We start from the raw sequence: 26754 nt of genomic DNA, 5'->3' as shown, positions 1-26754 counted from the left end.
TCAAGGAGTTTGAAGAACATTAAAAAACAAACAAACAAAAATAAAACAAGAAACAGCTCAATGAACTTAAAAAGAGAATGCTCTAAATAATAATATTAAGAATAAATGCTCTGTGAGTTCGAGGCCAGCCTGGTCACTACAGAGTGAGTTCCAGGACAGGCTCCAAAAGCTACACAGATGAATGCTGTCTCTAAAAACCAAAAGAGAAAAGAAAAAAGAAAAAAATGCTTAAAGTCTGGCAGTGGTGGTGAATGCCTTTAATTCCAGCACCCAGGAAGCGGAAGCAGGAGTTTAGGAGTTCATAACCAGCCTGACCTATAGAGTGCAATCCATGACAGCTAGGACTATACTGTGAAACCTTGTCTCAAGAAAGCAGAAAAAAAGAAATAGAATAAATGCTTAGAGGCCTGATATGGGGATGCATGACTAATCCCAGCACCTAGGAGGCAGACGCAGGCAGATCTCTGAGTTTGAAGTGAGGTCAGCCTGGTCTACAAAGCAAGTTACTGGACAGTCAGGGCTACACAGAGAAACCCTTTCTCAAAAAAAGAAAAAAGAAAAAAAAAAACCAACCAACCAACCAACCAAACAAACAAACAAAAAACCTAAAACAAAAATAAAATATTAAAAGTTTTTTAAAAGAATAAGTGCCCAAGATTTGAAAACCTAGTTCAATCAACAGATAGAAAAACTGAAGAGAACTCAAGATGAAATGATACTGGAATCGAAAAACTCAATAATCTGACTAAATACAAGGGAAAACCTAACAACTAGAATGGGATTAAGCGGAAGATTGAATATGAGGACTCAAGGAAAAAGTAGAAGAAACAGACTAAGTAAGCAAAGAATATGAAAAATTAAAATAACAACAACAACAAAAAGGAACATGCAGGATTCCATGAAAGGGCTGTACCTTCAAATCACAGGACTAGATTGTAGAGAAGAATGCCAGGTCAGTGGCACAGACCAGATCATAAACAAGAGCACAGAAGGAAATTTCCACAAACCAAGGAAAGACATACCTATACAAGTAAAAGAAGCATACAAAATACCAAGTAGATAAGATCAGAAAAGAAAATCCGCATAGAATATTACAGCTAAAATACTAAGTATATGGAACAAACCAAGAGAGTATCTTGAAACTGCAAGGAAAGAAGACCAACCTAAGTTCCTTCCTGCTGTGAGCATCGGCTGCTGGCCTCTGGCTCCTGGCCTCTTCCCTTGTGCCATGGCAATCTGCGCTCCTGCCTCAGTCCAAGAAACCCAAATCAGCCCCTGCCAGGAAGCTGGAGGACAAGTCAGCCTCTCCCGGCCTGCCGAAGGGAGAAAAAGAACTGCAAGAAACAATCGAACACATTGACGAAGTACAAAATGAAATAGGCAGACTTAATGAACAAGCCAGGGAGGAAATTTTGAAAGTAGAACAAAAATATAACAAACTCCACCAACCATTTTTTCAGAAGAGGTCAGAATCGCCAAAATCCCAAATTTTGGGGTAACAACATTTGTCAACCATCCACAAGTGTCTGCACTGCTTGGGGAGGAAAATGAAGAGGCTCTGCATTACTTGACCAGAGTTGAAGTGACGGAATTTGAAGACATTAAATCAGGAAATGGAAATCTGGAAAGGATTTGACAAAACGCTCAAGTCAAACGCAGAGTAAGGCCAGCAGGAAGAGGCAGCATGAAGAGCCGGAGAGCTTCTTCACCTGGTTCACTGACCATTCTGCTGCAGGTGCAGATGAGTTAGGAGAGGTCATCAGAGATGATATTTGGCCAAACCCCATGCAGTACTATTTGGTTCCTTATATGGATGATGAAGAAGGAGAGGCAGAAGATGATGATGATGATGATGATGATGATGATGATGATGATGAAGAAGGAGGCTTGGAAGATATTGATGAGGAAGGGGATGAAGATGAAGGTGAAGAAGATGGAGATGATGATTAAGGGGAGGAAGGAGAGGAGGATGAAGGCGAGGATGACTAGCACAGAAGACTGATGAATCCCAACCCTCTTTTTTAAGTTTCTTTTTCTTTTTTAATTTTCTCCAGTCCCTGGGAGCAAATTGCAGTCATTCCCCTCCCCCACCCCTCCTGTGCTCAGTAGCCCTGTTTCTGAGGTCTCTTCTCCACACCATGGTTCTCAACCTATTTTGAACAAAATACAACAGGAAAAGAATCTCCACTATTCTGTTCTAAATTCATTTTTATCCTTTGTTGTCTCAAACTGTGGATTCAACACCACCACTGTGCTCTGTGGGGAAAAAGGAAAACCCTTCCGCCCCCTTGGCTCTGCTGGAGGCTGGGTGGGTGCTAGCCCCCTGTGTAGTAGTGCATAGAATTCTAGCTTTTTTCCTTTCTCTGTATATTGGGCTCAGAGATTACACTGTGTCTCTATGTGAATACAGACAGTTAGCATTTAACAACATGTATCTGTCTACTTTCTCTTATTTAATAAAAAGAAAAAGAAAAAGAAAAAAAGGGGGGTATAGAAAGTCAGCAAGGGTGGGCTGAGGTGTCTGGGGAGTGTAAGTGGGCATTGTGACAACATGGCTTCTCCTTTGGCATGTTTGAATGTGATGTTTAACAGGCATCCTTGAAGTTTAAGATGACACTTTTAAATAAAATTCTCTCCTAACAATGACTTGAGCCCTGCCACTCAATGGGAGAATCAGCAGAACCTGTAGGGATTTATTTGGAGTTGACATTCTCTGTTGTAACTTTATTTTTACCTTTTTTTATTTTTATTTTTATTTTTTTTTTTGGTTTTCACTGGAAGGAAAAATGCTCATTTTAAATGTTGAGGTGTACAAGTTGCTTTGTTACAATGAAACCAATGTGCACACAAAGGACCAGATGCTTTTCTGTCAGAACAGATGCTCAACATGACCTTTCAAGTTTGACCTGCATAATGACATCATGTCAAACTTTGTCTCCCTAACTTCTTATTTTTTGATACGCACTTTGCAAGATGACCTCAGGGATATGCCGATTTGAGTTAAAGGGATTTGAATCATGTCTTAATGTCTCCATAACTGAGTGGTGTGGGTACAGTTTGCTGCAATGGACTTGTACCCTTGGTTTTTATCTCAATTTGGCATTTTTTAAGTGGGCCTTTAGTTACCTGGATACTATGACAGCACCTGCTCCCACCGTGTCATAGACTATGACTCTAATGCCATCTGTACAAAGGACATCTGCTGGTGTGTCTGCATTGGAAGTATGAACTGGCCAAGAAAGTGGGCTATCAGAGTATGCAGTCCATGGGGGTTCAGGAGTGCTCTGTCCCAGGTATGTAGCAGAAGCTCTCAGCTGTGACTCTGAATCTGGGTGGATGAAGAGCTCTGTCTGCTCCACACCATTGTGCAGAGAATAATGTTTTGGGAAGCTGCCTGATGCATAAGCTTTTTAATGCTGTAAAATAGAGCTAAAATTAAATGCCACTTTTTCAGAGATGATTAATGTACAGCCAGGTCAAATTCAAAGCTTTTGGATGTATAAAACTTCATAAATGGAACTACTCCATCAATAGGCAAAGTGTAACCAAAATCTGTCTAGATGGATAGTGTGTAATTTCTGCACAGGACTCTGTTTAGTAAAAACATCACTGTACACGTCAGGAATCTTGCTCCAATAAAGGAACATAAAGATTTTTTAAAAAAAAAAAAGACCAACCTAAGTAAAATACAGGAAGCAATACTTCAGACTGAAGAGAGGGATAAGAAATGGTAAAAGAAAAAAAAGTGAAGCTGTAACTATGGAAACACAAAGAATCACTAAGAATACAGATGACAACAATAATAACACCACCACAATGACTGCAATCAACAGGTACCTTTTGTTTTTGAGAGAGGGTGGAAGAGAGGTAATGCCACATGATAAAATGCAGATAAATGGGTTAATTTAAGTTATAAGAGCTAGTTAGGAACAAGCCTAAGCTATAGGCCAAGCTTTCATAATTAGTATGTCTCCATATCATTATTTGGGGGCTGGCTGGTGGGATAGAGAAAGACTTGTCACATAAGCCATCCAATATAGGGGCACATACTTCCACACAGGACCTGAGAAAGCTTAAGAAAAAGAAAAAAGGTTGCAAACATGCAAACATAGAGCCAGACACAGCTACCTAGTCCTGCAACCTCTCGGGCAGGCCTTGTGCCTGTCATACAGAGATGCGGCTCCAGGCTGTTGCCTGTGGGTTTGAACCAGCCAGCGCCACGTATGAAGCTACATGACAGGTTTAAAGCATGGATTATATGGTCAGAGAAGGCGGCAGGCAGCAGTAAAGTGGTCCAGACCCAAAACAAACAAACAAACAAACAAACAAAAAACAAACAAAAACAAAAAACAAACTTTTAAACAGATACAGTAAAAATAGGCTACAGACAGTCATAGGAAAAATAATTTAAAAATAATAAAGTCTTTAAAGAAAGAGGAAAGTAATATAAAAAGAATAAGCCACATAAAGAAGGGAAATACACAAGGTTCCTGGATCCTGTATGGTGCTTTGCTGACTGAATTTTTTTAAATGCTGATGAACGAATGATAGCTGCTGAGAGACATTGAATTAAGGGAGGGACTGCTGAATTAAACCATCCTGTATACTTTTAAAATGTCTTGGCTTCAAAATGGAAGTTGGGAAATGTGTTGTGTTGGGGGAGAGGTTATACCTTTGTTTCCATAAGAAACGAAAAGTATGGTTCTCTTCAAAATTGATAAAGATCAAATTTGATTGGGGGAGACCTCCTGAAAATCTTGGCTATAGACATGAAGAAAGAAACCTAGAAAGATTTCAGGACAGGCAACATATAAGTGGATCCCTCTACTATGAGAATAGCTCTGAGACTGGATTAGACATGATAAGCCCTATTGACTACAGAGTCCTCGTGAATTATTATTATATGCCTCCCTTTCAGATGGCATGGATAGAGGTTTGGTTATACAGTCCAAACAGACTCATAAAGTTAACAGATACCTTTTACCTGCTCAAACATAAAACAAGGCATCTTTAACGACTTCTGCACACCGCATATTTCATACTTGTATTGATGCAGATATATATGTTACCTTTAAAAGTTTATGTTTTCAGGAAAAAAAAAGGACCAGACACTAATAAAGACAAGTAGCTCCACTGATCCAGCCTCAAAATGCCTGTTACAGTTTCCTCAAAATTCTGCATCTGGAACAACTTCAAAGCTGCTAGCTGAGATGGTCCAGCCTCATGCACTCCTCCAGCCAGGACTTTAGACAAGCCCTGCACTTTTCCGTCACACAGAGACTTGACAACAAATGATGCAGCCAGCTCTCCCAGGACTGGACCGTTATCCCAGTTTTCTCAGGGTCCCCTGAGATGCCGTCATCCCCAGATGACAGGAAGCAGTCTAGAGAACACAACACCACATTCCCAAGAGGTTGGGTGGGTGATTTTGGTCATTCAATGGATTATGGATGTTTATCATTATTTAGGGGGGTTGGTTACAAGTTGTTGTTGGTCATAGTCAGGGAGAAAGCTGAACAAAGAAGATTAGATTCAGGGATCTCATTCTGAAAAGAAAAAAGGGGGATACAGGAATGATAGGATAAAGGGTAGATTATCGAATCTACTTTTAAACTAAAAAAGCAACTACTAGTTTCAAATATTTTACACTGCTATGAATTTTAGTATATTGATACAAATTTAAGGTTATTTTTGTTATACTGTATATATGTTTCTACTCTTGTTTAAGGTATTTACCTATGAACCTCATTTAACAATGTAATATAAATTTCTTCTTAAAAGCTGCACGCCTTTAATCTCAGCACTTGGGAGGCAGAAGCAGGCGGATCTCTGTGAGTTCGAGGCCAGCCTGGGCTACCAAGTGAGTTCCAGGATAAAGGCACAAAGCTACATAGAGAAACCCTGTCTCAGGGGAAAAAAAGCTAGGATAATAAATAAATACAAGTGAGTAGTTAGTAATCAATAACAGTCAAATTTATAGTCATGTTAGGTATGTTTTCAAAGTCAAACAGAAATATTTTAAATAGATGGTCTTCAAACACATCAAAGGCCAAAGAATATGGCATTTAAAATGTTTTAATAGCATAAGGCTTTTCACGACAGTGAGACACATCTGCTCTTGGCAGCACCAACTTACTTCAAAAGAGAGTGACAGGCATCAAAGAGCCTCTGTATGGAGTTTGCTTTCTATGTGGCAAAGCTAGCCATCTGGGCAAGAAACTGCCCTTGCCTTGACTGCTGACAGTATGCTGTCCAAATTGGACAAGCAGGACACAAAAGAAGGCAACTGCCAAACTTTGCCAAGACAAAGTAGGACAGTCCTTCAAAATTCCTGCTTCACAGAAAAGTCTGTCAAATATTCTAGTCCTATAGGCAGAAGATGGATGCCCCAACATTGTAGAGGATCCTTGGGTGACTGTCTAGGCAGCCAACTATCTTTGGTGTTTCTATGGTTTTGAAAGTTGTTTGTTCTGGACTTCCTGTTTACTCAAACAATATTATATTCTTGTTGGGTCTCTGATAGAGTTGAAGACAAGATAGTTATAGTTACAGTTTTCCTTTTTACCAAAAGAAATTCATAAAAGAGATGTAAAGTATAAAAGGTTGAGAGACTTAAAAGCTTAAGTTGCTTATCTAAGAAAATGTTTAATGTTAATCCCAGCACTTGGGAGGCAGAGACAGATGGATCTCTGTGAGTTCGAGGCCAGCCTGGTCTATCGAGGGAGTTCCAAGATAGCCAGGGTGGTTACACAGAAAAACTCTGTCTCCTCAAACCCCCACCCCACCACCAAGGGGAAAAAAGAAAGAAAAAGAAAGAAAGAAAGGAAGGAAGGAAGGAAGGAAGGAAGGAAGGAAGGAAGGAAGGAGAAAAGAAAGAGAAAAGAAAGAAAGAGAGAGAAAGAAAGAAAGGAGAAAGAAAGAAGAAAGGAAAGAAAGGAAGAAAGAAAAAGAGAAAGAAGAAAGAAAAAGAGGAGAAAGAAGAAGGAGAAAATGGATGCTCATGGATTGGTAGAATTAATATTGTGAAATTGATCATTCTGCTAAAAGTTGTTTACAGATTCAATGCAATCTCAATTTAAAATCTCCGTCCCATTCTTCATAGAAATCGAAACTATTACAAAACTCATATAGAACCACAAAAGGTCCTGGGTAGTCAAAACAATCTGAGCAAAGAGAACAATTCTGGAGGGATTACCATTCCAGACCTAAAGATATATTCCAGAGCCACAGTAATAAAACAGTGTGGTACTGGCACAGAAACAGACATGTAGACCAAAGAGACAAAACTGAAGACTGAACCATGAGTACACTAACTACAACTATCTAATGTTTGACAAAAGTGCCGAAGGTATACCCTGGAGAAAAGCCAACGTCTTCAACACATCATGCTAGGAAACCTTAATGTCCACATATAGAAGAATAAAATAAGTCACATTTCTATCACCTTGAACAAAGGTTAATTCCAAATGGATCCTAGACCTAACTATGAAACCTAAGACATTGAAACATACACAGTTTCCTACAGGATATAGAAGAAAACATACACAGTTTCCTATAGGATATAGCTGTAGGAAAGGACTTATTAAAAATAGCACTCCATTTACCCAGAAATTAAGGCCAACAATTGGTAAGTGGGACCTCATAAAAATAAAAAGTGAATCTGAATGAAGAGAAAGCCCCACAGAATGGGATGATATCTTTGTCAGCTATACATCTGACAGAGGATTAAAATCCAGAATATATAAAGAGCTAAAAAAAAAAACAACAACAACTGCTGGGCGGTAGTAGCACATGGCTTTAATTCCAGCACTCAGCAGGCACAGGCAGGCAGATCTCTGAGTTTAAGGCCAGCTTGGTCTGCAGAGCAAGGGCCAGGACAGCCAGGGATACACAGAGAAACAAAAACAAAACAAACAAATAAACAAACAAAAACAAAAAACAAAACAAAACAAGAGTAAAATGACTCATTTAAAAAATAATGGGCTTGATATAGAAATAGAGAGTTCTTAAAAAAGAAAGAAAAAAGTGGTTAAGAAATATTTCAAACTGTCCATCATCTCTAGCAATTAGAGTAATGCAAATCAAAACAGCTTTGAGATCTCATCTTACTCTATTCAGAATGTCAAAGATCAACAAAACAACTAACAACAAATTGTAGAGAGAATATGAGGAAAAAGGAACCCTCATTTACTATTAGTGATATTGCAAACTGGTGCAGCCACTCTGGAAATAAATGTGGAGAACCTCAAAAAGCTAAAAATATATCTACCATATGATCCACCTATAACTACTTCTTGGATGTGCCCATCAGTCTTGACATCCTATCCCACAGATACTTGCTCAACTCTGTTCATCACAATAGCTAGGAAATGGAAACAATCTAAATGTTCTTGAACTGATGAATGGATAATGAAAACGTGGTAATACACATGATGGAATACTATTCAGCTGTAAGAAACATAAAATCTGCATGTAGATGGATGGATCTTGAAAAGATATATTGAGTGAAGTAACCCAGACTTAGATAAATGTCTGATGTTTTCATCTGTGGCTCCTAACTACAACTCTTCAGATGTAAGTATATAACCTGAAGTAACTGCAGAAGCCAGTGAAGTAAAAAGGATCATGGGAAGGGTGGGCCATTAGGGAGGGAGGTCAATCCAGAAAGAGAGAGAGGGAGGAAAATAAAATGGCAGCAAGCATATCTGAAAAAGCCACAAGGAATCATCTATTTATTTTACCTAAAATTACATTTAATACATATATGTATAAGTCTCTCTCTTTCTCCATTGAGATGACAATGTGCCACCTAAACCCGTAGAATATCCAACAAAACCTGCAAAACCCCCAATACCAGGCATAAGAAGTCCCCAGACTTCCAAAGCATTATAGGGTGTTTTTGTTACTCTTTGTTGCCTCCTAGAGGTTGAAGATTAAGTCCCTATTGCTGAAGACACAATGCACCCCAGACACCCAGAGGATCCAATCTGGAAATGAACTGAAAGCCTCCCCTGAGGACTAGCTTTCATGATACCAGAAGGTGTTATGCAAACTTCCAAGGGAGAGAAACAAACAATAGTTCTACCTAGCTATGATGCCTATGAACTACAAAAAAAAAATGACCAGCACAGTATGATAACCCTAAGGGTACATACAGTAGTGGCATTCATATCTTGGTGGCAACCAATCAAGTGTAATTGGACTTAAAGTACCTCTCCACAAGAAGGAGATCATACTTGGTAGTGGAAACCTAGCAAATTATCCAGGGCTAGTGAGGTCAGGGATCTTGGAGGAGAACCTACAACCATCCCTCTCCTAAGCCAGCATAATTACTAACTTCATTCTAAACATTAATCCTTATGCCCACAAGTAAGTGTAACTCCCATCCTCACCAAAGAAAATTCTCTTTGCAATAGATGGAGACCATGACAGAAAACCACATCTGATCAAAATGCAGAGAACAAGTGATTATGTGGTACCTGGCCCCAGCTGATACATCTACAACGTAACTTCTGGACCTAACAGTCAGGGAATACCAAGGAAGAAGGGACAGAAGGATTGTAAGAGCCAGAGGAACAGGATCTCTGATGTGAGATTTGTCCCCTGGAAATGACAGGGAAGCTCCATTGGTGAGTTCTCAACCACATGGCTGCCTAAAGAACACCCAAACAAGGATGGCACCAGCAGACATGCTAACATGGAATGGGGAACACCCATAGGGACCCCAACCTGAGACCAAGAACTACAGACAACCAAGGAATGCTGAGGGAAGTAGAAAGAGCCTTCTACAGGAAGGAGCCATACTAATGGGTTATCCAGTACTGAGTAGTCAGCCCTGAAATACATGGTGCCCGAAACACAGTACGAACTGAACAGGTTGTATGCACACACTCATATATCAACAGCTGAAGAAAAGGAATCCAAGGCAGAAACTGTAGGGAGGATCTGGAAGGGAGACATTCAATAAGAAAAATATTTTAGAAAAAAGTCAGGCATAGTGGTCTCTGTCTTTAATTCTAATGCTGGAGAAGTACAGGAAGAGGATTCATAGGGATTTCTGGCCAGCTAGCCTAGTGAACTCCAGGGTCTAGGTACAGTAAGAGACCCTATCTCAAAAAAAAGTAGAATATAATAAAAGACACCCACCACTAACCTCTGGCCTTCACAAATAAACACACACAAGTGTACATATGCCTGCAGACACACACACACACACAAAAGCATAATAAAAACGGAAAGCCCAGAACCTCCTTGATTAATATTAACATAATGTATTGCTTATTGCACACCTATTGTAGATCAAATATTGTATTTTGTATTGCCATAGATTATATAGTGACATCCAGAGATGAAAAATCGTATATTCACTCTACTCCATTCTGAAAGAACCTAGTTGATTTTTGGACTTCTGGGAAGGAACATGTGTGATTTGGAGAAAGCCAGTAATTGGATGTCTTGAGGCCCAGATGCAAGAAATTTCCTTAGGATTTGCTAAATGACATTAGGTCCAGCAGACATAGGAAAATGAAACAAGCATCAATATATATTTTGATCATGTATACTGTCATGAGCCCCCTCTCTCCCCATACTTAAATCTGAAGCAGTATCTCATATCTCTACTTAATAACCCACTCTCTTTGCCTTACTCTTTTTTGTTGTCATGTAGTCAAGAATCCTGCTTTATCTGAGGGGAGGTACCTATGACAGTGATAGTTAATACCATCAACTTGGCAACATCCAGAATCACCCGAGACTAGCCACTAGGCACACTGGTGAGGGATTCTCTTGACTAGGTTAATTGATAGACTCATCTTCAATATGAGCAGTCCAGGTACTGGCCCAAATATAAGGAAGTCCTGGGGATTTGCTTTGAGCTTGCTTGCCTTTGCCTGTGCTGGGTGAGTTCATCTACTCTGTTTCTGCCACTGCCACTATTGATATTGCGGCCTCTGGCATCTTTCACTGATATCAGAATCCAGATTTTCCCAGTGGACTAGTAGTGGCTCTCCAGGAATCCTTACAGCTTTTGGTGTCAGGTTGGGACTGCTAAGGTAACTAACCTTGAGGACTGCACAGCTACCAGGACAGCCACCATTGGGCCACTCAGATTGTATTGTATAAACCAATCTAAAACAAGCAGATAACCAAACCAAACAAACAACAAAAAACCAAAACAACCTTTTTAAAATTAATGTTGATGCATTCCATCTATTCTGTTCTTCTAGAGAACCCAATACAGTTCTCCCCTCTCCCCACTGCAAGACAGGATTTCCTTATATAGTCCTAGCTGTCCTGGAACTCTCTCTTTAGACCAGGCTGGCTTTGAACTCAGACTCCTACCTCTGCCTCCCTAGTGCTGAGATTAAAGGTGTCCGCACTACTGCCCTGCTCCCAATACAGTCCTTTAACAAGGAACTTCTGAGGCTCTGGCAGCACTGCTGGGCTGTGTCTCCCCATAGCTATTGACAACACCACACCGTTTGCTAATCTAACAAGTTTCTGCAGATGGAGGCAGTGTGTCGCTATGTAGTCCAAGGTACAAAGCAATCCTCCTTCCTTAGCCACCCAATGCGGGGGGGGGGGGGGGGGGGGGGGAGACAGGCATGGAGACCAAGCCCAGCTTGGCTGCAGAATTCCTTAGCCATAAAAGATAATCCTGACAACAGAGCGAAACAACCTCCCTCCTCCAGGAATATAAGGAGATCTTAAGAAGTCTGCCTTATTTCTTCATAGTCCCACCACCTTTCTCTGAAGTGATGTTCCTTTTTTATTTAAGGCAGCGTCTACTATTTCGTTCCTTAGTAGTGCACGCATTCTAAAGGGGTTGGTTTTCAGATACAGTTCCCTCGGACCTTTGTGTCATGTTCTTCACTTTGCAAGAGGAAGGGGTAAAAGAAAAGCCATCAACATGCAAAACCTGTCACCAGATGCCCTATTCTGACCCAACTGCCAGACCTCCCTGGTCTGCCTGGCTGCTCATGCGTTCAGCGGATTCTCAGGCGCCACCTCCAGGTGTCAGTAAAGATGGGGGGATGGGGGAGGAGGGTGAGCTCACCCTAGAAACCGAAAGGCAAATTGTTAGGCTATGCGCGTCTGCGCAACAGCATGTGGACTTGCCGAGGGTAGTGGAAGGTTATCAGATCAGGGAAGAATTTCTTTGCCTTCTATAAAAGGCTCCTCTCTCAGGGTTGCATACAGCTCCAGAGCAGCACAGGGATTTCATGTGTCAAGAGCATTTCCCCAATTCAGTTTCTGAGTCTCTGAAGCTGAACTCAGAGACTTTGGGGGGGGGGGGCGTGTCATGTACATCCTATCCACCTTTCTAAAAGTATCGGCACAGCAGATATACTAAGGTATAGGATGGGAAAAAAACAGTTCGCCCAGCGCCGCGTCCCCATGCCCGAGGGTCCGACTGCAGCGCTCGGCACGAATTGCGCATGCTCTGTGCGGGGGCGTGGCTCCGGCCGGAAGCATTCTCTCCCAGGCGGCATTTCTTTCCTGTGCGAGGCCGGGCTGGGGCTCCTATCGCCTCTGGTCCTGCCTCTGGGTGAGTAGCGGGTTCCCGCGGGGCCGGGCCAGGTGCGTCCCCCATCCCTCCGGGTCCCCGAGGGCCTGGCGCTCACCTGGGGAGCCTAGCCCGACAGTCACCTGCCCCCCACCGGTCGCACTTGAGCGCTGCCCCGGCCCAGCCGGATCCAGCGGATTAACCTCCAAGGGCGTCCGGGGCCTCGCCTTGGCGCCCGGCCCGGCGCGAGCCCTCAGGTCTCGGCGCTGGCGGGAGACTTGGGCCGCTCGCAAGGACATCTCCTGTAGGCGGCCTGGTCCCTGGAGGAGTGGGGGCGCTCTGGGCGACCTCTGGAGCAGGCTTGTAGGAAGGCAGCTGGAAGGAACCGGTCTGCTCGTGCCGGTCCTGCCCTCTTTGTGCAAAGGCGGAGGTGTTTCTTCAGGGCTGGCCACGCTTTCACAGAAGATGCTGATGTTAATAATGACCTGTCCTCCGCTCGGAGCGCGGCAGGCGTTCATTGTCACAGGCTGCGTCTGCAGGGCCTTGATAGCTGAGTTGAAAGACCATTCGTAGAATACTGCAGCGACTTAGGAAGGAAATATTGCAGTATAATAAACGTTAGTAAGTTGCTGAAAGATACGGTATCCGCACTGAAACTAGAGCTTAAAATGAAACCGTGTAAAGTTGTATTTGTCTAAAGATAATAATCACGCTGGTTTTGTGGTGTTCCTTAGTTGTACACAGCAATGTGTCTATTTTGCTAAAATTAGTGTTTATGCAAAATTGAAATAGATTCTCTACGTTTGCAGCTTTTATTGTACACACTTGTAATGATAAGGAACTGTAATAGCTTTATTCTGCAGATATATCAATGCTATGTGAATGATAGAATGGTTTACATCTCATCTATGGAGACTGTATAAAAATTTCCATTTCTATCAGAACGTTTCAGGATTTTGAAGTCACTTAAGGTAGGCATGCAGCAGTCTTAAATATGCCTTGAATCACCATTAATTTTGGAATAGGAAAAACTGTCCTTGGCTGTTTTTTGCTAGTGTTAAAAATTATTACTGTCTTGATGACTTTAAGGAAATGTGCTTTGGAAACAGCCCGTAGCCCTGATTTACCTTTGTAATTCAATGACTACCCAGTAGATGGCAATTTCAACATTCTAATTAAAACTTTTTTTTTTTTTTGGCAGGGGCGGGGGAAGCAGGGATGTTTTGTGTAGTTTAGGTTAATCTTGAACCCTATGCAGCTCAGGTTAGCCTTGAACCTTAAGTCTTAAGTCTTTTGAGTGCTGAGATCCCAGTATTTTGGTCACTGTACCCAGCTCTGACCCAAACTTTTGAAAAACAAAAACTTTATTGGAATGTCATGACTTTTCACAGATTAAATTAACAAAGCCCTTATCCCATTTATTGGATTATTATCAACTGTGATTGCAGCTTTATTGGGATAAAGACAAAGGAAGTAAAATTTTCAGGTCCTTTGCAAAGTTGACTATCGTGTCCTATATTTGAAATCCATTCTAATGGATAGTACAATGGATACTAATCCATACTGTGATTTGTTACATGAGGCAATTATAATTTGGTGGCTAAGTTAGTTCTATTTTTTTCTTTAGTGATTAATATAACTGCACTGTATTTTTGAGTACTATGTATTAGCCATTTTAGCACATTTTTGGAGATGTTTGGGAAGTTCTTATTGAGTGAACTACTTATCCTAGGCCAAAGTTTCTTTGTCCAAAATGAGGTCTTTCAGTTACTCGTTTAAATAATTACTGTGATGTGAATGACTCCTAACATAGAAGTGTGAACACTGACTTGGAAATGCTTTAGAAATCTGACAGTGCTGTTGGATGACTGAAAGAATTCAGAGGTTTTTCTCTACTTCACAGCTATAAACAAGTATTAGAGCTATTCCAGAGAAAGCCAATGAGAAGCATTTTAGCTTAGCAGTAGTAAGAAAAGTGTTCTAGAGCTAGAAGGAGCATGGATATTAATTAGTCTTACCCACTTAGTGTCTATCACTGAACAGTCTAGATTTTGGTTTGTTTATTTCTACATGAGTTAATATGTATGTATATGTTTTCTTCTCCCCTTCCCCCAGCACTTGCCAAGGCTTAAAGACATTGTTGGACACTGATACCCTATCTCCTGAAATGTGATAGTCACATCCTTCCTGTTAAGCTTATTTTGTGAAGGTACTGCCTTTGACACTAGAGTGAATTCCTGCTGTAAACCTGATTGTTGTAGTTGCTCAGAGATGTAACATATTTAAAAGTAGTCATATCACCTCCTTTTCTCCTGTTTGTGGGTGTATTCTTTTGTTTGTGATAAGCTCTTTTTTTTTCCTTTTTCTTCGAGATAGGGTTTCTTTGTGTAACAGTCTTGGCTGTCCTGGAACTCACTTTGTCGGTCAGGCTGGCCTCGAACTCAGAGATCCACCTGTCTCTGACTCCCAAATGCTGGGATTAAAGGGACAGACGCACCACCACTGCCTGGCTGTGATGGATTTTTCTTATGTAACCTATTATTTGTTGAGATAAGATCTCACTGTAGCCGGAGCTGTCCTACAACTCACTGTGTACTCCAGACAGGCCTCTAACTCCTGACAATCTGTCTCAGGCTCCCAAGTACCAGGATTCCATGCATGAGGCATGTCCAGATCCTCCGTTCATTTTCATGCCACTATAGTGAGTCCATTATCCTTTCTTGTTCCCCTTCACCCTTCCTTGTAGAGCAGTGGTCCTCAACCTTCCACTGCTGCGACCTTTTAACACAATTCTTCATGTTGACCCCCCCATAAAATCACCATGTTGCTACTTCATGACTGTAATTTTGCTACTGTTGTGAATTGTCATGTAAATACGTCTGTCACCCCAAAGGAGTCTGACCCAGAGTGCTGCTTTAGACCTTTTCTTTACCTCTCATTGTCCTTTGTGCTTTCATTCCCTGCTTTCATATATCTAAATTTTATTTCTGTTTATTTGTGTGTGTGTGTGTGTGTGTGTGTGTGTGTGTGTGTGTGTGTGTGTGTGTGTTTTGGACAGGGTTTCTCTTGTGTAACTTTGTCCTGGAACTTGCTCAAAAATTAAATTTAAATATAGAACATGCTATATTGGTCTTTCTGATCCTGCTCATTTACTTACCATAATGCTCTCCAGTCTTCATTAATTTCCCTGAAAATGTCATCATTTCTTCTTTCTAGTTCACTAAATCCCATTGTGCACCCCACTTTCTCCGTCCATTCATCTGTTGGTGAACATCTAGGCTAGTTCTAGTTCTATAGCTTGGCTATTGGGAGTAGTTTAGCAAAAAGCGTGATTGTGCAAGTATCTCCTGGTATGCTTACAATTCTTTGGGCTCGTGGTATAGTTGGTCTCCATACTGATTTCTGTAGTAGTTGCAGCAGCTTTCATACCCACTCGTATTGTATAAACATGATTCCTGCTTCTGTACATCCTCACCAGCATTTGTTGTTTTATCGATGTTAGCCATTCTGACTGGGATATGATGGAATGTCAAGACAGTTTTAATTCACCTCATTAGACTATCATTTAGTGATTGGGTGTTGTGTGTGTGTGTTTTCAAGTTTTTTTTTTTTTTTTTTTTGATTTTTTAAGACAGGGTTTCTCTGTGTAGCTTTGCACCTTTCCTGGAACTCACTTTGGAGATCAGGCTGGCCTCGAACTCACAGAGATCCTCCTGCCTCTGCCTCCGGAGTGCTGGGATTAAAGGCGTGCGCCACCACCGCCCGGCGTTTTTAAGTTTTTAAATGCTTTCTATAGTCTAGGTATTAATCATTTGTCAGATGTATAGTTTGTTGTAGTTGGGCTTTCTTATCCCGCCAGCTCACAAATAACTTCATGGAGACTTACTATTTTTATCTATCTATTTATTTATTTATTTATTTTTAAAGATTTATTTATTTATTTTGTATACAGAAGAGGGCACCAGATCTCATTGCAGATGGTTGTGAGCCACCATGTGGTTGCTGGGAATTGAACTCAGGACCTCTGGAAGAGCAGTTGGTGCTCTTACCCTCTGAGCCATCTCTCCAGCCCGAGACTTATTAGTTATGAAAGCTTGACTTTTAGCTTAGGCTTGTCTCACCTGTTCTTACAACTTAAATTAACCTGTTTCTATTAACCTATGGTCTGTTTTGTTGGCTTGTCACCTCTCTTTAATTCGGTATGTCCGATTCGCTCTGCGTCTCAATGCTGTCTCTCTCTTCCTCCCCCAGTCTTCTCTTTCCTGGAAGTCCTGCCTAGCTCTCCTGCCTAGCTATTGGGATTTTTATTACACGAATTACGGCAATATCTCTTCACAGTGTACAACTATCCCACAACAGTTTGCATTTTTTCCTCCAGCAAATACTGTAACCCCTCCCCTAAGCTGAAGACCAAACTCAGGATCTGGATTTGCTAGGCTAAATCCCCAGACCTCCAGACTCATTTTCTTGGTTCAGAATTTTTGAAAGTTCTCTTGCTTCATATTTACTTTGTTGTTGGAAGCAAAGGGTGGTTCAAAGAATTTAATGTCACTTATCAATTAAGAAACTGCATATTTATTTCTGTGAGGTTGAGGCCAGCCTGGTCTACACAGCTAGTTTGAGGACACCCAAAGGCTACTCAGAGAAACTGTCTCAAGAAACCAAAACCAAAACCAAAAGAAACTAACAAACAAAAAGGTGCATATTTAAATTTGAGCAGGTTTTAAAAACCTTAAACATAAGTATGTGAAACAAATGAGTCAGTTTGTAGTTAGATTTCACTCTCCAAAAAACTACTTGGTATTTGTTATGCACAATAGAATAAATGTATAGTCTTGGATTAGTAAAATTCTTGTTAGCTTCCTTTTCTGCAGTTGGATTAATATTAAAATTATTATTTTCCAGGTTCTCTGAATCGTATCTAAAAGCTAAGAGTAATATAATATCTTCACTATACTTTTTTTTTTTTTTTTGTCCTTGAGACAGGGTTTCTCTGTGTAGTTGTGACTGTCCTGTGACTATAGACCAGACTGGCCTCATACTCACAGAGATTCACCTGCCTCTGCATCCTGAGTGCTAGCTTAAAGGCGGGCGCCACCACACCAAGCTTCCATTATACTTTTTAATAAGTGTTCTTCCTCTAACTAAATCTGTATCTATTATGTTTCAGTTTCTAAGGGAAGCTTTTAATTTGTTTGTTTACTTAACATTTAAAAAGGTAGCTTTCCTTCAAATGAGACATTTTTTGAATGATAAGCTATGTTTTATTTTGACCAGAAGTTAGTTTCTTTTACTTAGTTCAATCCACTTTCTCTCCCAATTTTAGCAAATACTGTTATTTCCTAGTAACTTTTCTCTCTCTTTTTTTTTTTTTAGGTTGACAGTCACGATGGTACATGCTGAAGCCTTTTCTCGTCCATTGAGTCGGAACGAAGTTGTTGGTTTAATTTTCCGTTTAACAATATTTGGTGCAGTAACATACTTCACTATCAAATGGATGGTGGATGCGATTGACCCAACCAGAAAGCAGAAAGTAGAAGCTCAGAAACAGGTATGATTGCAGGGTGTGAAGGTCATGTCTCCTATGCTAGCAAATACTTTTTACCCAAGCTAAGATTATAAATATAAAACGTGCAGAAATTCATTGGTACATCTTCTCAATATCAATCCTAAAAGTCTTTTTTACTCTGTAAATGAACATCAGAAGAAAAATGATGACTGAAAATACAGGTTTTTTGTTGTTGTTTTATTTTTGTCTGATGGCTTTTTTTTCCTTCTCTCCTTTTATTGAAAATAGATTTTTTTTTTCCTCACATAATGTATCCTGATTCCAGTTTCCCCTCTCTCTACTCCCAATTCTTTCCCACCTCCTTTCCTATATGGACCCACTCCTTTTCTTTCTCATTAGAAAACAAACAGGCTTCTAAGGGATAATAATAAAATATAATAATATAAAACAAAAACTTAACACATCAAAATTGGATAAAACAAACAGAGGGAAAAGAGCCTAGGAGAAGACACAAGAATCAAAGACCTACTTGTTCACCCACTCAGGAATTCCATAACATCACTAAACTGGAAGCCATAATATATGTGCAGGACCTGATGCAGACCTCTCCAGGCTTCAGTCTCTGAGTTCATATGAGCTGTGATTGTGTTGATTTGATTGCATTGTAGAGCATGGTTCTCAATCTATGGGTTGTGCCCCACCAAAGGGGTGGGCTGTTGAATGACCCTTTCATAGGGTTGCATATCAGATATCCTGCATAGTAGATATTTACATTACGATTCCTAACTAGCAAAATTGCAGTTGTGAAGTAGCAATGAAAATAATTTGTGGGAGGTCATTACAACCTGAGGAACTTTAGCAGAGAGTCACAGCATGAGGAAAGTTGAGAACCACTGATGGAGAGGGCTTGTTTTCTTGGTGTCCTCCATTCCCTCTGGCTCTTCAGTGCTTTTTGTCTTCTCTTCCACAGGATTCCCTGAGACCTGAGAGGAGGGATTTGATGGAGACCTCCATTTAGGGCTGAGTGTTGCAAGGTCTCTTGCTCTCTGTATAAAGTCTGCCTGTGGGTCTCTGTATTTGTTCCCATCTACTGCAGGAGCAAGCTTCTGTGATGGTTGAGCAAGGCACTGGTCTATGAGTAAAGCAGAGTGTTGTTAGGAGTCATTTTATTGCAAGGTGTTTTTGTTTGTTTGTTTGCTTGTTTGTTTGTTTGTTTCAGAACAGTTAGTATTTATTTTTACCCTAGGTCCCTGGGCTGTCTAGTCTCAAGTTCTTGGTCACCCAAGTCCCAAGCAGTGTCAGGTATGGGTTCCATCTTGTGGAGTGGGCCTTAAGTCAAATTAGATATAAGTTAGTTACGCCCACAAACTTTGTGCCATTATTGCCCTAGCTTTAGTGCTCAGCATATCTTGCACACAAGGTATCATCTTAGATCAGGGTTTGTGGCTGGGTTGGTATTTTATTGTAGCACGAATCTTAAAAGGTCTTATTAATAAACACAAACCTGGAGCCAGGTACTGGGGTCAACGCTGGAAGATCAGAGAAGCAGAACAAGCCACAGCCACCTCACCTTGCCAATTCCTCAGCTGATCCTGTTTCCTCAGACTGGAAGCCTTTTGAGTCCTCATCCAGAATGAATCTCAATTGAACTGTTGCTCAAAAGCCTAAAAGCTTAACCAGCTCTAGTTCCTGGTTTTGACACCTCATATACCTTTCTACTTTCTGCCATCACTTCCTGGGATTAAAGGCACGAGTCACCATGCCTGGCTGTTTCCAGTGTGGCTTTGAACTCACAGAGATCCAGGTGGATCTTTGCCTCTGGAATGCTAGGATTAAAGGCGTGTGTGCCACCATTTTTTGGCTTCTATATCTAGTGGCTGTTCTGTTCTCTGAACCTAGATAAGTTTATTAGGATGCACAATATATTGGGGGTAACAATATATTACCACATTTTATGTACCCCATTTGGTAGCATGCTTATGTACCTTCTTGTACCAGAGATGCTAGAATGTAGAGGTGAAGGCTCCATGTAGTCACCAGCCTGACCTCTCCCTGTTCAATGTGTTGTGTAGATATTGTCTTCAGCAATGGAGCCTTTCTGTCAGTTCATGGAGAACAACCTATAGTCTTGGCAACAGCCTGAGTTGTTTAGGGATTCCCATGGTACCCCTTTGACTAACTACTCTATTAGATGTAACCCAATCCTGGTATTGAAAGCTTCATTTGTAACAAGAGATGAGTAGTTGGCACTCTGTCTCCCTCATTATTTGGTGATTTCATTTAGATCACTTTCATATATGTATATATTTTAGTAAGTTTCTACTGTAATAAGTTTTAATACTATCCCTCAAATGGCCCTTAATTTTAGCTGTCTCTCCCTGTATTTCCTCCCTTTTCCCCCATCTCCACTTGATCCTCCCAGCCCCCTATCCTCCAAGTCCATCCATCACTGTCTAGTCTAGTTCCCCTTTTTAGGGAGATCTGTCTGTTCCACTAGTCCTTTACTCTATTCCTAACCTCTGTGGTTCTGTAGATTGTAGCTTGTTTATCATTGATTTAACAGCTAATATCCACATATAAGTGATACATCGTATTTATCTTTCTGGGTCTGGGATACTTACTTACTAAGGATGATTTTTTTTTCTTTTTTTTCTTTTTTAAAGCTCCATCCATTTCCCTGCAATTTGCATGGTTTCTTTTCTTTCTTTGTTTTAAAACAGCTGAGTAATGCTCCATTGTGTAAATGTACCACATTTTCTTTATTCATTTTCCTACTGAAGGATATCTCAGTTGTTTCTGTTTAGAGTTGAGTTGTGTGCAGGGTGATAAGTATAGATCTGTTTGCATTCTTCTACCTGCAGACATCCAGTTTGACCAGCACCGTTTGTGAAGGGTGCTGTCTTTTTTTCCCAGTGTGTATTTCTGTTTCTGTGTTTTTTGTTTTTTGTTTTTTTTTAAATCAAAAATCAGGTATCCATTTAGGTGTGTGGATTTATGCCTAGGTCTTCAGTTTGATTCCATTGATCAATGTGTCTTTTTTTGTGTCAGTACCATACTATCTTTATTACTAAAGCTTTGTAGTACAACTTGTAATTGGGGATGGTGATGTCTCTGGCAGTTCTTTTATTATTCAGGATAGTTCTGGCTATTCTGGGTTTTTGTGTTTCCATATGGAGCTGAAAATTGTCCTTTGAATATCTGTGGAAAATTATATTGGAATTTTGTTGAAGAGTGCATTGACCTTGCATATTGTTTTTGGTAGGATGGCCATTTTTATTATATTAAACCTACTGGTCCATGAGCATGGGAGATCTTTCTATCTTGGTATCTTCTTCAGTGTCTTAAAGTTTTTTTTTTTATCATACAACAAGCCTTTCACTTGCTTGGTTAGAATTACCCCAAGGTGAAAATACAGATGTTATTATTATTATTTTTTTTAAAAACAATATTCATTTTTGTTTGTTTGTTTGTTTTTCAAGACAGAGTTTCTCTGTGAAACAGTCCTGGCTATCCTGGAACTCACTCTGTAGACCAGGCTGGCCTTGAATAAAATAATATTCTTATTAGAATATTTTCATCAGGAATATGATAGAAATGAATATCAATGAAAATCTTTAGCAGAGCAAACAGAAATAATTATTTTTGGCAATAGTATACATTTTGCTTTGTATGGCATTTAAATTTGTAAACACTTATAAACTATCAGTCTTAGACTTGGTACCTACACTACCCAAAATTCTTAGGAATTAGCTTAAGAATGTTACTTGTTATAATTTGACTGTTTCAGATGCTGTCTCTTATGACCATTTCTTTACTAGGTTGATACGTGTGTTTGATTTCTGTTCATTCTTTGAAAAAAAAGTTTTAAAGAAGTCTTTCAGCTTTTTCTTGCTATTGAGGACAAAATGTTTATACTCATGGCTTCTTAGGTTTATTTTATGAGTTGTGACTGATTCATTTAATGAACATTTATATAAAAAGATGGCGCCGGGCAGTGGTGGCTCACGCCTATAATCCCAGCACTCAGGAGGCAGAGGCTGGTGGATCTCTGTGAGTTCGAGGCCAGCCTGGTCTACAGAGTGAGTTCCAGGACAGCCAAAGGCTATGTAGAGAAACCCTGTCTTTTTTTGTTTGTTTGTTTTTTCAAAAGAGTTATGGTGACTCTTCACAACAATAGAAACTACAGCTAGGACAGCAGGTACTAACTACTTCTTAGGCTTAAAGAGGTTATCTGTTTGCCCAGCACTGGAGGTGCAGATGGTTATGAGCTATGATGGGGGTGTTGGAAGTCAAACCTGGGTCCTCTGGCAGAGGAGTCACTGCTCTTAATGACTGAGCCATCTCTTTAACCCCTCTTTTTACCTTTTCTGTCATTGTTATCAACACAACCTGAAATCACAAATGGAATTGCTATTGTAGGAGAGAGAAGTTGTATTTTCTATCTTTATAAACTATATTTTAACTTAAAAATTTTTGTTGTTGTGTATGTGAGCACATCACACACACACACACACACACACCTGCAGTAGAGATGTGATGGAGATCACAGAACAACCTGTGGGAGTCAGTTCTCTCCCTCCATCATGTGGGTCCTGGGGTCAAATGTAGGTCTTCAGCCCTCACGGCAAGCTCCATTGCCTGCTGAGCCATCTCACTAGCTCGCAGTGTAATTTTTATTTGGGAAGTTCCATGTGTTAGTAAAGGCTGTTATTTATAGTAGACAGTTGTGACATACAATAACATTTTCAAGGCAGCTAGCTAATAAGGAAAAACTTGAGATTTCTCAGTTTCTATACTTTTGACATTTTGGGCCTGATAATTCTTTGGGATGTGGGCAGGGGCTTCTGTGTCTTGCCTTGACTTGACTATCAGTGGTTCTCAACCTTCCTAATGCTGTGATCCAGTTCCTCATGTTGTGACCTCAACCATAAAATTATTTCATTGCTACTTTATAACTATGATTTTGCTACTTTTAGGAATTGTAAATATCATTACATTACAGGATATCTGAGACCCCACATGAAAGGGTCTTTAGACCTCCAAAGAGATCATAACTCACAAGTTGAGAACCATTGGACTAGATGCTGATAACACCATGTTCTCCTCATCCCCAAGTGTGATAGACAAGTATTTTTGACATTGTTAAATGTCCCTTGGGAAATATAATGTCTCTGGTTGAAATCCACTTTTTTTGAGTCTTGCCTGTACAAGGTGTACAGGGAAGAATACATTATTGTCTTAACCAGTGCTAAAATAGATACCTTTAATAGCTGACACAAAAGCTTTATTTATAGATAGTGGAAGAAGAAGGTATGCATGTTCAAGACATTAAGGAGGGGGCTGGAGAGATGGCTCAGTGGTTAAGAGCACACTGCTCTTCCCGAGGTCCTGAGTTCAAATCCCAGCAACCACATGGTGGCTCACAACCATCAGTAGTGGGATCTGATGCCTTCTTCTAGCATAAAGTCATATATATAGATAGAGCACTCATATACATAAAATAAAATTTAAAACTTTAAAAGTACACATGTGGGTTGAGGATTTAGCTCAGTGGTAGAGTGCTTGCCTAGTAAGCACAAGGCCCTGGGTTTGGTCCTCAGCTCTGGAAAATAAAAATTAAAAAAAAAAAAAAAGAAAGAAAAGTACACATGTACAAACAATTCTTGTGGATATCTTATTAAGTTCAAGGAAATTAGATATCTGTTTCAGATACTTTATTAACATAAGGAAAGGAACTCAGTTGTCTCTTGTTTGATATTAATTCATTGGGCTTTTATATTGACAACTCTACCTGTAACTGTCATCATAATCCTACTAGGAAAGAAAATAAACTATCCTGAGGTCATTTGGGAACCAAGGGAGCTTGAACTGATCTCTTCAATCATATGTTCTATTCCCTCCTTCCCTTCCTTTCCCTCCCTCCCTCCCTCTCTCCCTCTCCCTTCTCCCTCTCTCCCTCTCTCTTTCTCTCTCTCTCTCTCTCTCACACACAGACAGACAGACAGACAGACAGACAGACACAGCCCTTTTGAGACTGGTCTCATGTGCCCAAGATGACCTTGAACTTGCTTGGTAGCAGAGGATGACCTTAAGCCCTCTGCCTCAGCCATGGTATTACAGACATTACTGAGCCCCAGCTTTCACTCAATCCTCAGCCTCCCAAGTTCTGAGTTTTTTCCTACTACTATGTGTGCTGAGCTTTCATTTCTCAAAAGCTGGTTAAATTTTCTTGGTTTCAGTAGAGTAGACCCCCAGTTTTTTTTTTTTTTTTAACCCAAAAGTCACAAGGGGCCTAGAGTATCCCTGGAAAAGTATTATGTCTTCTGTTCATTACTGTTCAGAATTCTATTTTATCTGTTTTGAACTGTCAATGTCTAAATATCAAATCAAAGGATGCTTGTTTTTTTTTCCTTTCTAGGCAGAAAAACTGATGAAGCAAATTGGTGTGAAAAATGTGAAGCTTTCAGAATATGAAATGAGTATTGCTGCTCATCTAGTAGACCCTCTTAATATGCATGTTTGTATCTTTAATCTTGTTTTACTTTTACTTTTTGTGGGGGGGAGGTGGGGGGCTGGCAGTCTGTCAAAGATCTGAAAGACCATGCATGACTAATTTCAGAGGGTCTCTAAGAGGAGTCAAGAGGGACTCAGCATGTTGCCAACACATATGTGATTCATTGCATGAGTTAGATACAAGACAGAGCAGCAATAGAAAAAAAGAGTAGATCAGAGCCTGGAGAAAGCCGGGTACTTTCCTAAGAGTGCTTCCCAAGTGCTGTCACAAGACCCTGTCCATTATTGTATCAAGCCAGGACAACATGTACCGTGTCACCACCAGAAAGGTTACTGGAGATATAATCCAGTGTTTTTACTGGGGCCTGTTCATATAGACTCCTTTTCCATATGTGTTTCAAAATTCTGTACTCCTACAGGAAAAGAGATATTCTCCATAAACCATATTGTTAGGCAGTTTGGGGACAGTGAGCTGTTTTTATCAAGGAATGGTAGGAAATTTCTCCAAATCTAAGTTTCCAGATAGTCGCCAAGGACCAGCTTGTTAAAGATACTGTCTGAAGCCTGCTGTGTTCACTCGGCACACAAAGGCTTAGTGAAATTCATGCAGTGTAGGAAACTTATAATCATATGGTCTTTAATTGGAGAGTTTAGTCTAGATTTCCTAATTTTTTTAAAATGGTCAACAACATAGGATCCTGAATACCAGGTTTTCTAAGTATTGAGGGCTGGGTGGTGGTGGCGCATGCCTTTAATCCCAGCACTTGGGAGGCAGAGGCAGGTGGATCTCTGTGAGTTCGAGGCCAGCCGGGCTACAGAGTGAGTTCCAGGAAAGGCGCAAAGCTACACAGAGAAACCCTGTCTCGAAAAACCAAAGAAAGAACTCAGTGCCTCTGCAGGTGATTTCCTGTTTCAGATCCCTCATGTATTATCCTCAAGGATAATATAATAGTATTTGGGTGTTTTTTTTTTTTTTTGGTTTTTTGAGACAGGGTTTCTCTGTGTAGCTTTGCGCCTTTCCTGGAACTCACTTGGTAGTCCAGGCTGGCCTCAAACTCACAGAAATCCACCTGGCTCTGCCTCCCAGAGTGCTGGGATTAAAGGTGTGCGCCACCATCACCCGGCCTTTGTTTTCTTACTTGGTAAAGTTTTTGAAGATCAGAGTAGTATAATTTATAAATTCCAGGTTATTGTATAAATATAGCAACAGATATATAGACTGTACTCAGCTAACACATTGATGCTATTTGGTATAAATTTGTAGAATGAAATTTGATAGTTTCATGTCTAAGTCTAGAAAATAAAAATCTGTGTCTTTATTATATGTATATGCAGAGATATATACATACTCTAGAATTGAGCCCCTGCTTTATTTTTACTTAGAAATTTCCAGTATCGATATTTTGTGAGGAGGAGAGGCAACTGTATTTGTTTGTGAATAAGGATGGACTAATAGACAATATTTTGTTTCGATTACAACTAGCATTCTTTATATTTGGCCACTGGTTTGTTGCCCTGGGCCAAGCTTAAAGAGAGTAAATACATTGTAAAGTATTGCCTCTGACTTGATCATTTACTGTGCAGCTGGAGTGAGGTCTAGGTTCACTTTTCCTTTTTTGTTTGTTTGTGTGTGTGTGTGTGTGTGTGTGTGTGTGTGTGTGTGTGTGTATGTATGTATGTATGTGTGTGTATGTGGTGCTTGGTGCTGGAGATTGAATTTAGAGCCTCACAAATGTTAGTGAGGAGTTTTAACCAAGACCTCCCTATAATTTATTTTATCTTTACATTTTTATGTACTTATTTTTATGTGCATTGGTGTTTTCTTTGCATGTGTTTCTGTGCATCACATGCTTGCCTAGTGCCTGTAGAGGCCAGAAGGCATCAGATCCCCTGGGTCTGGAATTAATAGATGGCAATGAACTGCCATGTGGGTTCTGGGAATCAAACCTGGCTCTTCTGGAAGACAAGTCAGTGCTCAAAACTACTGAGCCATCTATCCAGCATACCACCCCCACCCCTATTTTATTTTTAAAAGTGGAGTGTAGAAGATTTTAAGATTTTTCATTTTTTTTCCCCCTTCAAGACAGAGTTTTCTTTATGTAGAACCTGGCTGACCTAGAACTTACTCTGTAGACCAGGCTAGCTTCAGATTCAGAGATCCACCTGCCTCAGCTTCCCAAGTGCTGGGATTAATGACTTAGAAGATTTTTTAATTCATTCGTTCTTC

General features: G+C 40.3%; 1 protein-coding gene and 1 pseudogene across 6 annotated transcripts in view; both read left to right on the top strand.

Moving 5' to 3' along the window:
* Positions 1 to 945: 945 nt before the first annotated feature.
* On the top strand, positions 946 to 1989 carry LOC118578120 (annotated as a pseudogene).
* A 10478-nt stretch (positions 1990 to 12467) lies between these two features.
* The window catches only part of Atad1 (ATPase family AAA domain containing 1), a 48425-nt gene continuing 34138 nt past the window's right edge, over positions 12468 to 26754 (top strand). The window contains exons 1-4 of one of the 6 annotated variants that reach the window (XM_036166493.1): positions 12486 to 12547; positions 14621 to 14714; positions 17882 to 18056; positions 24433 to 24531. In XM_036166493.1, coding sequence (XP_036022386.1) covers positions 17895 to 18056; positions 24433 to 24531 — 261 coding nt within the window. In that variant the 5' untranslated portion in view covers positions 12486 to 12547; positions 14621 to 14714; positions 17882 to 17894. The other 5 variants (XM_036166510.1, XM_036166525.1, XM_036166517.1 and 2 more) reach the window with 5 other exon arrangements.

The sequence above is a fragment of the Onychomys torridus genome, chromosome 1, assembly GCF_903995425.1.
Source record: "Onychomys torridus chromosome 1, mOncTor1.1, whole genome shotgun sequence".
NCBI lineage: Eukaryota > Metazoa > Chordata > Mammalia > Rodentia > Cricetidae > Onychomys > Onychomys torridus.
This window is presented reverse-complemented; position numbering and strand designations above follow the sequence as displayed.